Source organism: Chionomys nivalis, chromosome 15 (genome assembly GCF_950005125.1).
Source record: "Chionomys nivalis chromosome 15, mChiNiv1.1, whole genome shotgun sequence".
Lineage (NCBI taxonomy): Eukaryota > Metazoa > Chordata > Mammalia > Rodentia > Cricetidae > Chionomys > Chionomys nivalis.
This window is the reverse complement of record NC_080100.1, coordinates 68,945,579-68,958,546: the sequence shown is the minus strand read 5'-3', so window position 1 is coordinate 68,958,546 and position 12,968 is coordinate 68,945,579. Positions and strand designations below refer to the sequence as shown.

The following is a 12,968-nucleotide window of genomic DNA, read 5'->3' as shown; positions in this document are numbered from 1 at the left end:
GTATCATACCATATTGGGATAGAAGAAATCCACAGGGTCGTATCCTCTGTGAAAACAAAAGAAGACCCTCTCCAAAGCATCATATCCTTAGATCCATATTCTGAAATCATAATACCCTTATATCCATTCTGGTTTAGCTTGGCAGCCCATATAATGAAATGTCTCTCTGTACTTAGCTCCTTTACAGTCAAAAATTTTAAAGAAAACACAATAATACAAAGAATCCAGACTCTCTGTGAATTTTCCATTTTTACGTGGCTTATTTTTCTTTATTTCTTTTAATCTATAAGTATCTGTACTCTGTCTCTTTAAAGACTTTACCCTTTTTTAAGACATTAACTTTATTCTTCATATATATATTTTTCTCTATCTCAAGCCTACGTACATTCATCCAACAGTGTCTGAATCAATTCTATTGTGAATCTGTAATTTTTTTACTATCCAGGAGCATTTTTTAAAATGTTAAGCACTTCTTAAAAACCATGGTTGCACCATTTAGAGGTATTACGGTACTGCCTGTGTCCTGCCCAGTCGAAACCTTAACTGTGCTGTTATTACAGTAATTACGGTAGTTCCTGCCTGAGACCAGAACAGTTTAGCATGGCGGAGCTGAGCCCTCCTGCCTCAGAGCCATTTGGTGCCCCTGAGCCACACACAGTTCCAGGCACACAGCAGTCCACATTGCCATCAAGCAAGCCGTAGCACTTTACTCCAAATGATCCATTCAAAGAATCTGTCTCCCGCAGGAGCCAGACAGAGATCGCAGTGGCGGCACAGCCCAGAAAGCCGGCATTTTAAAACAGCCAGTTTTTTCCTGTTGCTGAGTCGGGACAATTTCTTTGCCGCATGCAACTCACAAACAGCAAAAAGCTGTCTTAAATTCTCTCTCTGTCCTTTTTAAGTCCTTTCAGGTTTTAGTGGAGTTCATTAGCACGTTGGGCGCCACTCTGTTGTAATAAGAGCGGCAGGGCTGTGTCCCCGGCACCCAGCCGCCTGCACGGCTAGCTTTATACCTGAAATAATTACACGGAAACTGTATTCTTTTGAACACTGCCAGGCCCATTAGTTCCAGCCTCTTATTGGCTAGCTCTTACATATTGATCTAACCCATTTCTAATATTCTGTGTAGCACCACGAGCTGGCTTACCAGGGAAGATCTTAACCTGCGTCTGTCTGGAATGGGAGAATCATGGCGACTCCCTACTCGGCTTCTTTCTCCCAGCATCCTGTCTGTTTACTCCGCCCACCTAAGGGCTGGCCTATAAATGGGCCTAGGCAGTTTCTTTATTATTTAACCAATGACCTTCCTCCATCATTGTGTGTTTTCTAAACATCATGGAATAAGGTAATAAGTTTTCACTCCTTGTAGCTAAATCCTAGATAAAGCAACTGAAAATAAGACACAAAACAGATGAGTGGACCAGTATTTAGTAATATGGAGAAAAGAGAAACATCAGAGCATGGTATGACCTCCAGGAGCATGTTGGGAAGAGCTGGACATCTCAGCAGAGTAGTCAAGGAAGGTCTCAACTTATTGTAAAACTTTGTGTCTCCAACTTTAACATATTGTTGACAAATTAATTTTACTAAAACATCAAATGTCACTATTTTCTTAATCAAAAGTCCAGAATAATTCCCACTGTCTAAATGATAAAATTGAAGCTGACTCTATGACATTCCGCATCTTCAGGCTTCTGACTCAGCTCACCTCATTGTCTCTTCTCTGCTATAGCATACAGATTGTAATCTGGCCCCAGCTGTTCTCCCACATCATGCTACTTCTGCTCCTGTTGCCATGGACTCCCTTTCAGAAGCTCTACTATCCCTTCAAAGTTCACCTCACATACATCTTCCCAGAAAAGATGTTCTCCAGGCTTTCATAGTACATTAAGTTATAAATGCAGCATTCAGCATAGAAAGTTACATAAAAGGCTTTTTAACTGCACTGCACATTTCCGAAGAACCAGAACCACCTCCTTGAATATTCTAATAATATTTAGTATAGTACCTTTCAAGAGTAATCTCATGAAGTCAAGAGTTTCTTGATAACTTTCATTTATTTTCATCCCTCATTATCTGCCAAGGATAATGATTTAGGATCATGTTCTACAAGGCTCAAGTCTCTTATATGAAATGATATAGTAACTGTAAACAATGTATGCACACCTTCTCATATATTTTAAGTAATTTTCAAATTACTTACAATATGTAATACAATGTAAAGCCTATGTTACATGGCACTGTTTAAAGAATGGTAACAAGGAAAAGTATATACACAGCAGTACAAATGAAAATTTTTTCTTTTGAAATATTTTTGATCTGTGTTTGGTTGAATCATAAGTATGTGGAACCCAGGAATATAGAGCTCTGACTACATTTTTTAAAAAAAAGGCAAGATACTGCATGACATATTATAGCTCTCAATGACACTTAGATGGAGAGGATTTGGAGAGGTAGGGAAGATGGATGAAAGATGTGGGTTTCTTGTTTGTTTGTTTACTTTGGTCCATTTTAAATTAATATGTTTTTAAATTTTCTTTTGAGAGGATGCCACAGCAGTGAGAGAGAGATTTGCAGGGACTGGGAAATGAGCAGAATTAGGATACATGGTGTGAAATTACCAAAGAATCATTAAAAATTAAATAAAAAACAAAAGAAATTGCTTTAGATAAATACAAATAACTGGAGTCCGGAACAAAATTTCTCACGTCAACAGTGCTTGAGGTTGAATTTTACTGACAGTAAGAGTTTAACTTGAATACTCTAGGAAAGAATTTTTAGTATTATATTGAGTTCTAAATAAAAGAACATAGCATTAAACAACAGAATATATATTTACAAAAGGTATTTAATAATCCCTAGAAGGAAATGCTTATTTTTAGAATTTGAGTTTATAATAATACTTTATTTTATCCCTAAAAGATACTTTGGGTCACTTTCTCTCTAGCCCAAATCTCACCTGGAGAGACATGCAGCATTTGGTTGTCTGGACCTCTGAGTATGACCCATTGGCCAATAACCCAGGTTGGAAAAAGAATGGTGCAGGCTTGATGGTGAACAGTCGGTTTGGATTTGGTTTGCTAAATGCCAAAGCTTTGGTGGATCTGGCTGATCCTAGGACCTGGAGAAGTGTGCCTGAGAAGAAAGAATGTGTTGTAAAAGACGATGCCTTTGAGCCTAGGTAAGGATCTGCAGGGATTTTAAACAATGCCATGCCCAGAGCATGGCGGGTAAAGTGTTGTCACTGTGGTTTTCTCATACACTTGGTCATATGAAATAGCTGAGGATGGAGTTCACAGAACAGTGTTCACTTTGTCTGGGTCCCTCTGGGGAGTCATGGAGAAACCAAAGATCTGCTAGTCATGCTAACGTCTTTCCATTTTCTTCTTGCAGGCTACCTGCAATGTAAAGCTAAGCCTTAGAGGCATCTTTGTTTTGTATAACAGTAAGACAAAACATCCTCAAACCAATACCAAATCAACAATTAGTTTTAAGATTCTTTCTCTGGGGTTAGTATATAAAATTAAAAGTAAATTTTTTAAATAAGAAATACGAAAAAATATTCTTTCTCAAATAAAAATATTAAGTTTGTTTTTAAAATGCAATTTAGCATTGATGGAATCCAGTACTTGCCAACTAGTGTTACCTAAAGCTTATTTCAAAAGCCCTACGTCCTACTGCATTTCTTTATGGATAATCCTGGCTATTGTGTGTGGTTATGGAAACAGAATCTGCTATAATTGTCATTATGTTTTCATTAAGGTGACCATAATGCTAATAAAAATCCACTCACAGAGATTCCCCAAGCCTGAAAATCATGGAAACATGCCTTAGGAAGGCCTTATACATGAATTTAATTTGTATGAGGATCTGATTGATATCTTTGTTATGGACCATTTTTGTTGGACTGAAGACAAAACTGAACTTGATTGAACAGCAATAGCATCATATTTATATATTTGCATTCCTTATCATTTTCTTATGCATTAAATTCTCCCACAGATAATTCTGAATTGACCTCTCATTCAGATAATTATATAATAATTATAAGCCTTGATGACTATCTCTGGTCAAGACATGCATGCACCGGTGCAACTGTTTCAAAGAAGCAAAAGGATGGCAGGAAAGTTCCCCTTTCTTTAATGTTGCTTCTCTAATGTATGTAGAGCCCTGAAAGCTAATGGAGAAGTGATTGTTGAAATCCCAACAAGAGCTTGTGAAGGACAGGAAAATGTTATCAAGTCCCTGGAACATGTACAGTTTGAAGCAACAATCGAATATTCTCGTAGAGGAGACCTTCATGTCACACTCACTTCTGCTGCGGGTAAGCTTCAACAACCAATCAATGACCGCAGGACCAAGTCTCATTGTATCCATTTACTATTCTTTAAAACATCATCTTTCTGTTGGTGGTAGATTCTTTCTTCCTGCTCACTACCACTAGACCCTAGGTTAGGGTTTGACCTACTCCAGTATGCTAATTCATAAACTTTTCTGAAATCACTTGTTTTCAAACTACATTCTTTTCCCTAGGTTAAAGACTGAGCATTTACATCTCTTAGGTGACAGTGATATATTTTCAATAATTATCAACTTATAAACATGTCTGGATTATTAAAGTAATCAATTGAAAAGTTAAGAATTGTAAGTTGAATGAGAAAAGTGATTAAATCTTCACAGTGATACAAATAAAATTACATGATAATATAGACTTTACCCTATTCCTGAGAGTGTCCTAGTTAAGATGAGTTAAGAACTGTTGAGCCATAAACCACAATCCAATCAAAACTTGTCTCAATATATTTAAGTATGTTGATAGATCGGTGAGATAGGTAAAGGCGCCTGCTGTTAAGCCTGATGGTCTGAGTGCCATCCCCAGGACCCATGTGATAGAAGGAGAGAACTGATTCCCACAAGTCATCCTCTGAATTCCACACATGTACCATGGCTCACACACGTGTATGCACAAGCCCTCAAGCACACACACATGCACACACACACAAACACATATACACAAATAAATAAAAATGTATTATTAAAATTTCTTACAAAATATTTTGAAGACATTTAGTTGAATAATTTCAGCTTCAATAGAAAATAGACAAGCAAAGATGTGCTAACTGACTTCTTTCTGGCATATGAAGTCTTGGAGCTTGAGAGTAGGCTCTATTGATTGCAGAAGTATACTTTCTAGATGCCTTGGAGTTTGCCTGAAATACTACTAAGATTCCTAGCCTCTCACATTGACAGACTATATATAGTTCAGTTAATCTTACCCTTATTCATCAGTTATTAAATGCTACAGTGAATCTTATGATCAGACTGCCAGGTCAGAATATTCACTAACATGTTTGTTGTATGAAAATAGGAACCAGCACCGTACTGTTGGCTGAAAGGGAGCGGGATACATCCCCCAATGGCTTTAAAAATTGGGACTTCATGTCTGTTCACACATGGGGAGAGAATCCTGTAGGCATCTGGACATTGAAAATTACAGACATGGTAAGCATGAGTAAGAAGACAAAGAAACAAAACCCGTTTTCAAATACTTTGAAGTACTTTAAAATGTTGATGACATCCCTAGTTACGTCCTAATAAACTTGACCTGTCCACTTCTTAGTAGAAGAAAGATAAAAGTATAGGGTTGCCCTGCCCCCTTAGTTATATAGACAATAAATTTAAGAGACTACTAAACTCAATTATGCTGTAAGGGAGGAAAAAAAATGTATGCAGCCAGCCATGTGACCTGTGGTCCCTAGAATCATCCATAATCACAGAGACACCTGGCTTTGAAAGCGCCTTTGGTAGGATATTTTGCTGGAGTCAAGGAGAGCATCCCTACAACTCATCTGCTGCTCTCACTGAGAGGCAGGGTCTTGTTTCAGGTTAAGCAAGACATCTTATTTAATATCTTATATCTACTTTTAGTTACAAAAATACACTACAGTTTTTTTTTAATTTTGATTTCTAAAGCTCAAATGATACTCAACAACTTTGCAGGCTTAGAGCACTCCAGGCTTGATTTGGAGAATAGAGACTCTCAGCTAGTAAAAACCTGTATAAATGCTTTAAGACCAGAGAGATTTGGAATTCTGAAATACTTCTGGCTGCAAGCATTTCAGATTATATATTTGTGCTAATACTCTTTCTGACTTGCTAAAGTACAATGCCACAAGGCAGGGTTGTCTCTGACTTGAAGCCAAATAGCTGAATTCTTAGCTTCTGCGCCATCCCCTGCTTTCTCTGAGGGCTGTGATATAGATTTATGGTGTTCCATCTTTGAGGTCTGAGAGAAAAGTGTAAGGACCAGCAGTGCAGATCTCATTGCCTAGATAATTTTTTAAAATAAATCACTTTAAACTTCAAAAGATGAACCTGGATCCTCTGGAAGATCTTAATCACTTCCTTCCTAGCCCCTCCTGAATTCTTCAGCTCAGTTTCAGCTGTGGGAAACTAAGCTCAACGGCTCACTACGATGGGTCCACTTCATGTCACATCCATACAGTCTGATGCCACAGGTGTAGATGTTTGACTTACAGTGTTTCAGAAACAATCAGCTTCTCAAGAACAGGACCAATGTGACAAAACAGATTCACCCGGGAACTCTGCTTTTTAAACATGAGTGTGAGGCCATCAATCAGTCTTTTAAAATGTTGGACTTCCATAGCATTAGAGGAGTGGATCCAGCAGATCCTTTCAAAACAGATCTTTGAATGTGAAATGCACAACCCCTTAAAATTAGATTTTAACTATGAGATTCTCTAGGCATTTTGAATAGGTTTGTTTTATATTTGAAACACAGACTAAAATATACATGTGCTTGTTGTTGCCAGTCTGGAAGAATGCAAAATGAAGGAAGGATTGTGAATTGGAAGTTGATTTTGCACGGGACCTCCTCTCAACCAGAGCACATGAAGCAGCCCCGTGTGTATACGTCCTACAATACTGTCCAGAATGACAGGAGAGGAGTGGAGAAGATGGTGAATGTGGTAGAGGTCTGTGCAGCTCTGCTCCTGCTGGGTGTGCTCTGTTCGTAAACAGTAGTAAACAATGAGCGAGGGAAGATGCATCTAGTTTTTACCAAGGGAAGAATTCATGTATAAATAGAGAGAAAGGATTTGGGAGAGAAAAACTGTTGGTTCTCAACTGGATGAACGTTTGCTTTTTCTTATAGTCGTAAATCTGGAGTTTATTAATTAAAGTTGATGAACATAAAATTAAATTTCATAACATGAATTTTATTCATGTGTGACAACATATTGCAAATCACACTGGGTCTTACATGGTTGTGTATACCTATTATAATATATTATGCAGTATTTTATTTCAGGGCAATTATTCTGTATTAGTTGGGCAGTGGCTGCACACACCTTTAATCCCAGCACTCAGGAGGCAGAGGCAGGTGAATCTCTGAGTTCAAGGCCGGCCTGGTCTCTGGTCTACAGAGTGAGTTCCAGGATGGTCTAGGCTACACAGAGAAACCCTGTCTAAAAAAAAAAAAAAAAACACATAACTTTATAAAACTAATGTCAGTTTTATTTTATTTTATTTAAACTGTAATCTCTGTAATCGAGACAGAAAATATTTAAAGAAAGGAGACCAAGGTTAGACAGTCAAACCATGAAAGTGTCTCTTCACTAATTTCTCTTTAGAACTGGCACTTAGCTGACATGCCTTGTCATTATTAAGAAGAGTTATGAAATTACAGCTTCTCTCAGAAAAATGCATAGTGTAGCCAATGTGATCCTAGTTCCAGGAGCTACTGGCTCTGCCTTTTTTAGAAGTCACAAAGAGAGGTCATCTGTTTCCTCACATCCCCAGCTCTGATATAGTGCCTCGCTGGAGTGATCTACCCTAAGTGGGAGATCTCTCTACTGGATATTTTAGAAGGTTTTGAGGCATGACACTTACAGGAGGAACTTATAAACTAACTTCGAAAAATCCTCAAATAGGCATCTGGCTTTGTTTTTATTCTACTAAGCATAGTCCAGGTACAGTTTCTCCACAACAATTGAGGAGAGTTCACACTGTGGGTGTTTCTGCAAGATTGTGGAGCAATATTATAGAGGCCACATATTTTTTTGGTTCCTTTCCAAGTATTAACAGGACTTTTCCTTGTTGAAGTATTGAAATATGATCAGCCCTTATGGTGGGTTCTAAATTCTTATAGTCCACCAAGTAGAGATCAAAAATATTTGAAGCAACTGCCTCTGTACTGAACAAGTACAGACTTACTTACCTTTATCTATTCTTTTAAATAATGCAATATAACAAGTATTTACACTTTATTAAGTATTACAAATGCCCTAAAGATGATACTGTATACTAGAAGATGTATATAGGTCATATAGCAATCCCTTCAATTCTATGCAAAGAACTTGAACATCTGTTGATTTGGGTATCATGGAAAGACCTAAATCACAACTGTATTTCCAGAATGATTGACAAAGAGCCATTTCTCAGATATCCCAGCTCCTGCTCATGACCCCTCTCTGGAATTTTCTCAAAGTCAAATAGCTTATGAGAAGAGCATAGGTTCTCTAGTCAGCTGCATTTGCCCACAGCAAGCAACTGATGCCATACAAACGAGTTGTTAAATACTTACTGTCATTTCCCCCAAATGGAAATGATTGTAGCAGGCTTTATAGTGAAGGAATACAGCACATTGAATACATACTTGCATAGTCTCAGTCTCCAATGCCACCAGACATAGAAGCATTCTGATTTCTACTTAATAGCTAAAATTTTGGGAGACTGAGATGTTGCCAAAGTTGGGGTGAGATACAAAACCTTATAACTCCAAACCTTGTGCTCTCTCTGCTCTCCAAATTGCTTCTCAAGGGACCTGTAGTGGGCTTGAGTTAAGGCTGCATTTAGCTTTTCTGGCTGTAAATAATGAATTTCCCCCTTTGCTGATGATATTTTGTATTTCAGGAGCAGCCCACACAAAAGAGCCTGAATGACAATCTCCCGGTGCCTCAAAGCTCCAGCAGCAGCAGTGTGGAGGGCAGAAGAGATGAGCTAGCACAAGGGGCTCCTTCAGAGGCCATACTACGGCTCTTACAAAGTGCTTTCAGCAAAAACCCACCTTCAAAGCAATCACCAAAGACGTCTCCAGGTGCAAAACTCAGCATCCCTTATGCAAATTTCTATGAAGCACTGGAAAAGCTAAACAAACCCTCCCGGCTTGAAGACTCTGAGGACAATCTGTATAGTGACTATGTTGATGTTTTCTATAATACCAAACCTTATAAGCATAGAGATGATAGGTTGCTGCAAGCTCTTGTAGACATTCTGAATGAGGAAAATTCTTAAGTGTGTGGCCCCAAGTTGGAAATATTCATGAATCCTTCTTCCCCTTAGATGGTCCTGGGTCTGGAGCTGTGTCACTGATTCCCATGCTTATAATGTCCTTTGTGGTTCTTTGACCTTTTCTCCTCAAACTGTACCTTGGGGTGAGTTCCAAAAGGAAAATCAACTTCATGAATGGGTCTCAATATTTAAGAATGTCTTCCCTATCTACATGAGTCAAGCAACCATCTTTCTAAAGTCACTGTTGACATACAACTCTTTACCAAATGGAATGGGTCCTTGAGCCTCCCCATTTCATATCTCATAAGTATAGGAAAAGACTAGGAGATTCATTTTAACTTGGAAAAGTAATCTACAAAGGTTTGGCGCTACAGCTTATCTCGTTTCTTATTTTTGCAATGGAGTTCTTTGAATTTTTGTCTTAAGGAAGCATTCATAAAGCATCTAGTGAGAGTTCACAGCTCACTAAGGACCCTAGGCTTCTCTGTATCATGTGTTGCTCGTGCGGAGGCTGCTGATCTGACCATCTTAGAGAGGGTAGAATAAAATACATTATTTACATATGGAAGCAGATCTTAAATTTTATAGTAACTAAAATAGTTACAGAATATTCCTCTTGATTGGCATGCAATGCAGAGATCTCTGTGGATCCAGAGATGGCTGTGACTCACACTGTATGTGGTCTGGCCTTTTATTTTCCCTTATGCCTTGTATATTTCCTTTCTGAGACACAAGCTCAAAACTCAAAGAACTAATCCATGCAATTTTCTCAGAACAAAATCAAACTTAAGGTTAGGAAATTCCTAGTCATAGTTTTGTTTAATAACAAGTAACTACTCAATATAGAGAGAGCCAATGTATTAACAGGGAATATGTTGATTAAAGAGGAGAAGCAAGGAGAATTTTTTTCACAAATCATGTTCCTAGGACAGATTCTTCTGACTTTCTGCAAATGAGTGTTCATTTATGGATACCACAGGGTGTTCTCCAATCTCTGAGGACAATATTCAAATTCTTACCAATTTTCTTCCATATTTCAAATCAGAAAACAGGTAGACAGCACTTAAGTCTTATTTGTCCTTACTGTAAGTTATACATAATGTATTGAAAATGTGAAAATGTGTTCACTGTGTGAGATTTCACATAAAACCTGATTTTCAGACCCATCTTCCATCATGGCAATAGCTGGCTCGAGATAGCACCTTCCTAGTAAGATTCGAAGTCTAGGCTTCCCTGGCCAAATTTCTTACAATGACTACTTTATTTTACTACTTGGTATCCCATGGGTATTTATCCCTTTTTAATTAAAGTGTGTTAGTTATAGAAAATAAGGTTTCATTTTGACATTCTCCTGCAAGTATTTCATGTACTTAGTCAATGTCTATCCCCATTAACCTCTTTTCTGCCTGTTCCCGCTTACTTACCTCCTATTCACAAGTATTCTTGCTTCCAATTCCTTGTCTTTTCATTTCATCCAGATTCGATATATGAGAGAAAATGTGATATTTGTCTTTCTATGAACGTGATTTTTCCCTCATTAAATAGATCTGTATAAAGTGTAAATGCATTAAGAAAAAAGATTACCCATGATTACTTCCAGGCAGGCTCTGCCATTAATAATTGAGTTTGCTATGACCTAGTTAGTTTGGTGCATTTATAAGGAAAAGAGTACTTGGAATCCTAAAATACCTCTGAAGTTTTAATATGAGCACTTAATCTTATCTCACCTGGATGTTCATTTGTACTTCTCTTTGACTGGAGACTCCCACTTCCTTATTGTAATATGCCAATATAGACTCTAGTTAACTATATGCCTGCATTCTACAATTGAATCTCTGTTTGCAAATTTTCTACAAAATCTGAGCATTCTACAATCACTCCTAGCATTGAGCCAGTTCAGAAAGACAATTCATTTGCTTTGGTTTGAGTGTGGTTAGTATGACAATGTTCACCTCCTTGTTTCATCATTTGAATTTGTACATAGCAAGGCTCTCTCCAGAGCCATGCCCATGATGCCTAGAAGGTTTGAAGTAGCCCTCTGTCCTTGAAGGTTTTATATTGTTTTTGCTATAAAGTTTAAATGAATTTTCCACTGTTGTAGCATGTTAAAACTAAAAATGCCTTATGAGTTATTACATTAAATTTCAACTAATTAAAAATGGCCTGGAGGATAATATTGGTAATTGATAATTAGTGATTTAAAATAATGAAAGAATGAAGGAGGTTGACCCCATTCTTCCCTAATTCTTATACTAAATATATGGAGATTTTCTTCAGCCCTCTCTAATAATATATTTTTCCTGTAAGAACTTCAACCAACTCATGGGCTATTGCCAAAGGTTCACTCTGGATAAGCTTTAATATTAGACAATACCATATTTGAATGTTTCCAACACGTAGTATATATTGTCTAGATATAAAATATTTTTGTCAGTCTTTCTTAGTGCCTATGTGGATTTTGTGAAAATGTTAAAAATAATAATTATATAATATTTCCCTTGGAATTTTAAGCTATATTTTCTTTACAGGTATTTATAATATACCAATTCTTTTATCAAACAGAATTTTAAAAAGCATAATAAATTATATTGAAGACTCAAAAGCTTTCATGATATTAAGAATGTTTCATCCAATAAAATATTTTTGAAAGGCATGCCCCTTGTGAATTGAAAAGTATATCTATAGATAGATAGATAGATGATAGATAGATAGATAGATAGATAGATAGATAGATGTGTGTGTGTTTGTGTGTATGTATAAAAGTATATATGTGTGTGCATATGTATGTGATGTGATAATAAAAGTTATGTTCATCTAATATCCTAAAACAATGTACAACTGAGTCTAACATGGTCTTAGAATTCTTAATGGATTTCCTGCATTACACACTTGATGTATTAATCAGAATATGTAAATATACTTATAAATAAGAAGAATAAATGGTTCTTCACTAAGTCAAAAAGGAAAGGCTCATATTTGCAACAAAAATAGGTTCTCTCTTTTTCCCAATGTTTTTTCCAAATGGACTCTTTAGAAAAATGGGAGGTTTGCAATAAAATGTTGATTAACTCATTTTTAGGAAGCCAGACCTTCTTAGAGACAGATTAAGTACCTACTTGAACAGGCACATGTCATTTTCCTACTCAACCCAGGCTTTCATTGTTCCTGACAATACAAGATAGCTGTGTGACTGAGCCTTAACTGAGCTGTTGGGGAGGAGAAAAGGCAGACAAAACTGAAGGGACTCACAGTCATGCAGAAATTATTTGTGACATTTCAGTTTATAGGCCAAAGTAATGCAGCCAAACTTTGGCCACTTCTTCCAAGATGTCCCTTGATCAAGCCTCCAGTCTCAATCTTCAGGACAGTATTTTCTCATGCACAAGCTACCATCCCCCTCAAAATTCCACAGCTCAGAAACAGACCCTTCTGTCCTTGAAGATGGGTTTCCTTGACAACCAACTTTCTTCTCTTAAGAGACCAATCATTTAAGCTAAAATAATATTTCAAGTACTCCAGAGGGATTGTTCTAAAAGGGCTTTGTCCTTCTAGTTCAGACATTTTGTAAGCATTACTCTTGATCAATGCATCAATAAGGAAGTGACTATAGGCATTTCATGTGCATCGTTGTCAAGCAATTGTCCAGATAGATAGAG

General features: G+C 37.2%; 1 protein-coding gene across 2 annotated transcripts in view; it reads left to right on the top strand.

Annotated features, from left to right (window-relative positions):
- Window positions 1-12,184, top strand: part of Pcsk1 (proprotein convertase subtilisin/kexin type 1) — a 42,749-nt gene extending 30,565 nt beyond the window's left edge. For both annotated transcript variants that reach the window (XM_057789967.1, XM_057789966.1), the window contains exons 10-14: window positions 2,948-3,181; window positions 4,167-4,324; window positions 5,369-5,502; window positions 6,834-6,995; window positions 8,935-12,184. In XM_057789967.1, the coding sequence (XP_057645950.1) occupies window positions 2,948-3,181; window positions 4,167-4,324; window positions 5,369-5,502; window positions 6,834-6,995; window positions 8,935-9,315 (1,069 nt within the window). In that variant the 3' untranslated portion in view covers window positions 9,316-12,184. The remainder of the gene's footprint in view (window positions 1-2,947; window positions 3,182-4,166; window positions 4,325-5,368; window positions 5,503-6,833; window positions 6,996-8,934) is intronic.
- The last annotated feature ends 784 nt before the right edge of the window (window positions 12,185-12,968 follow it).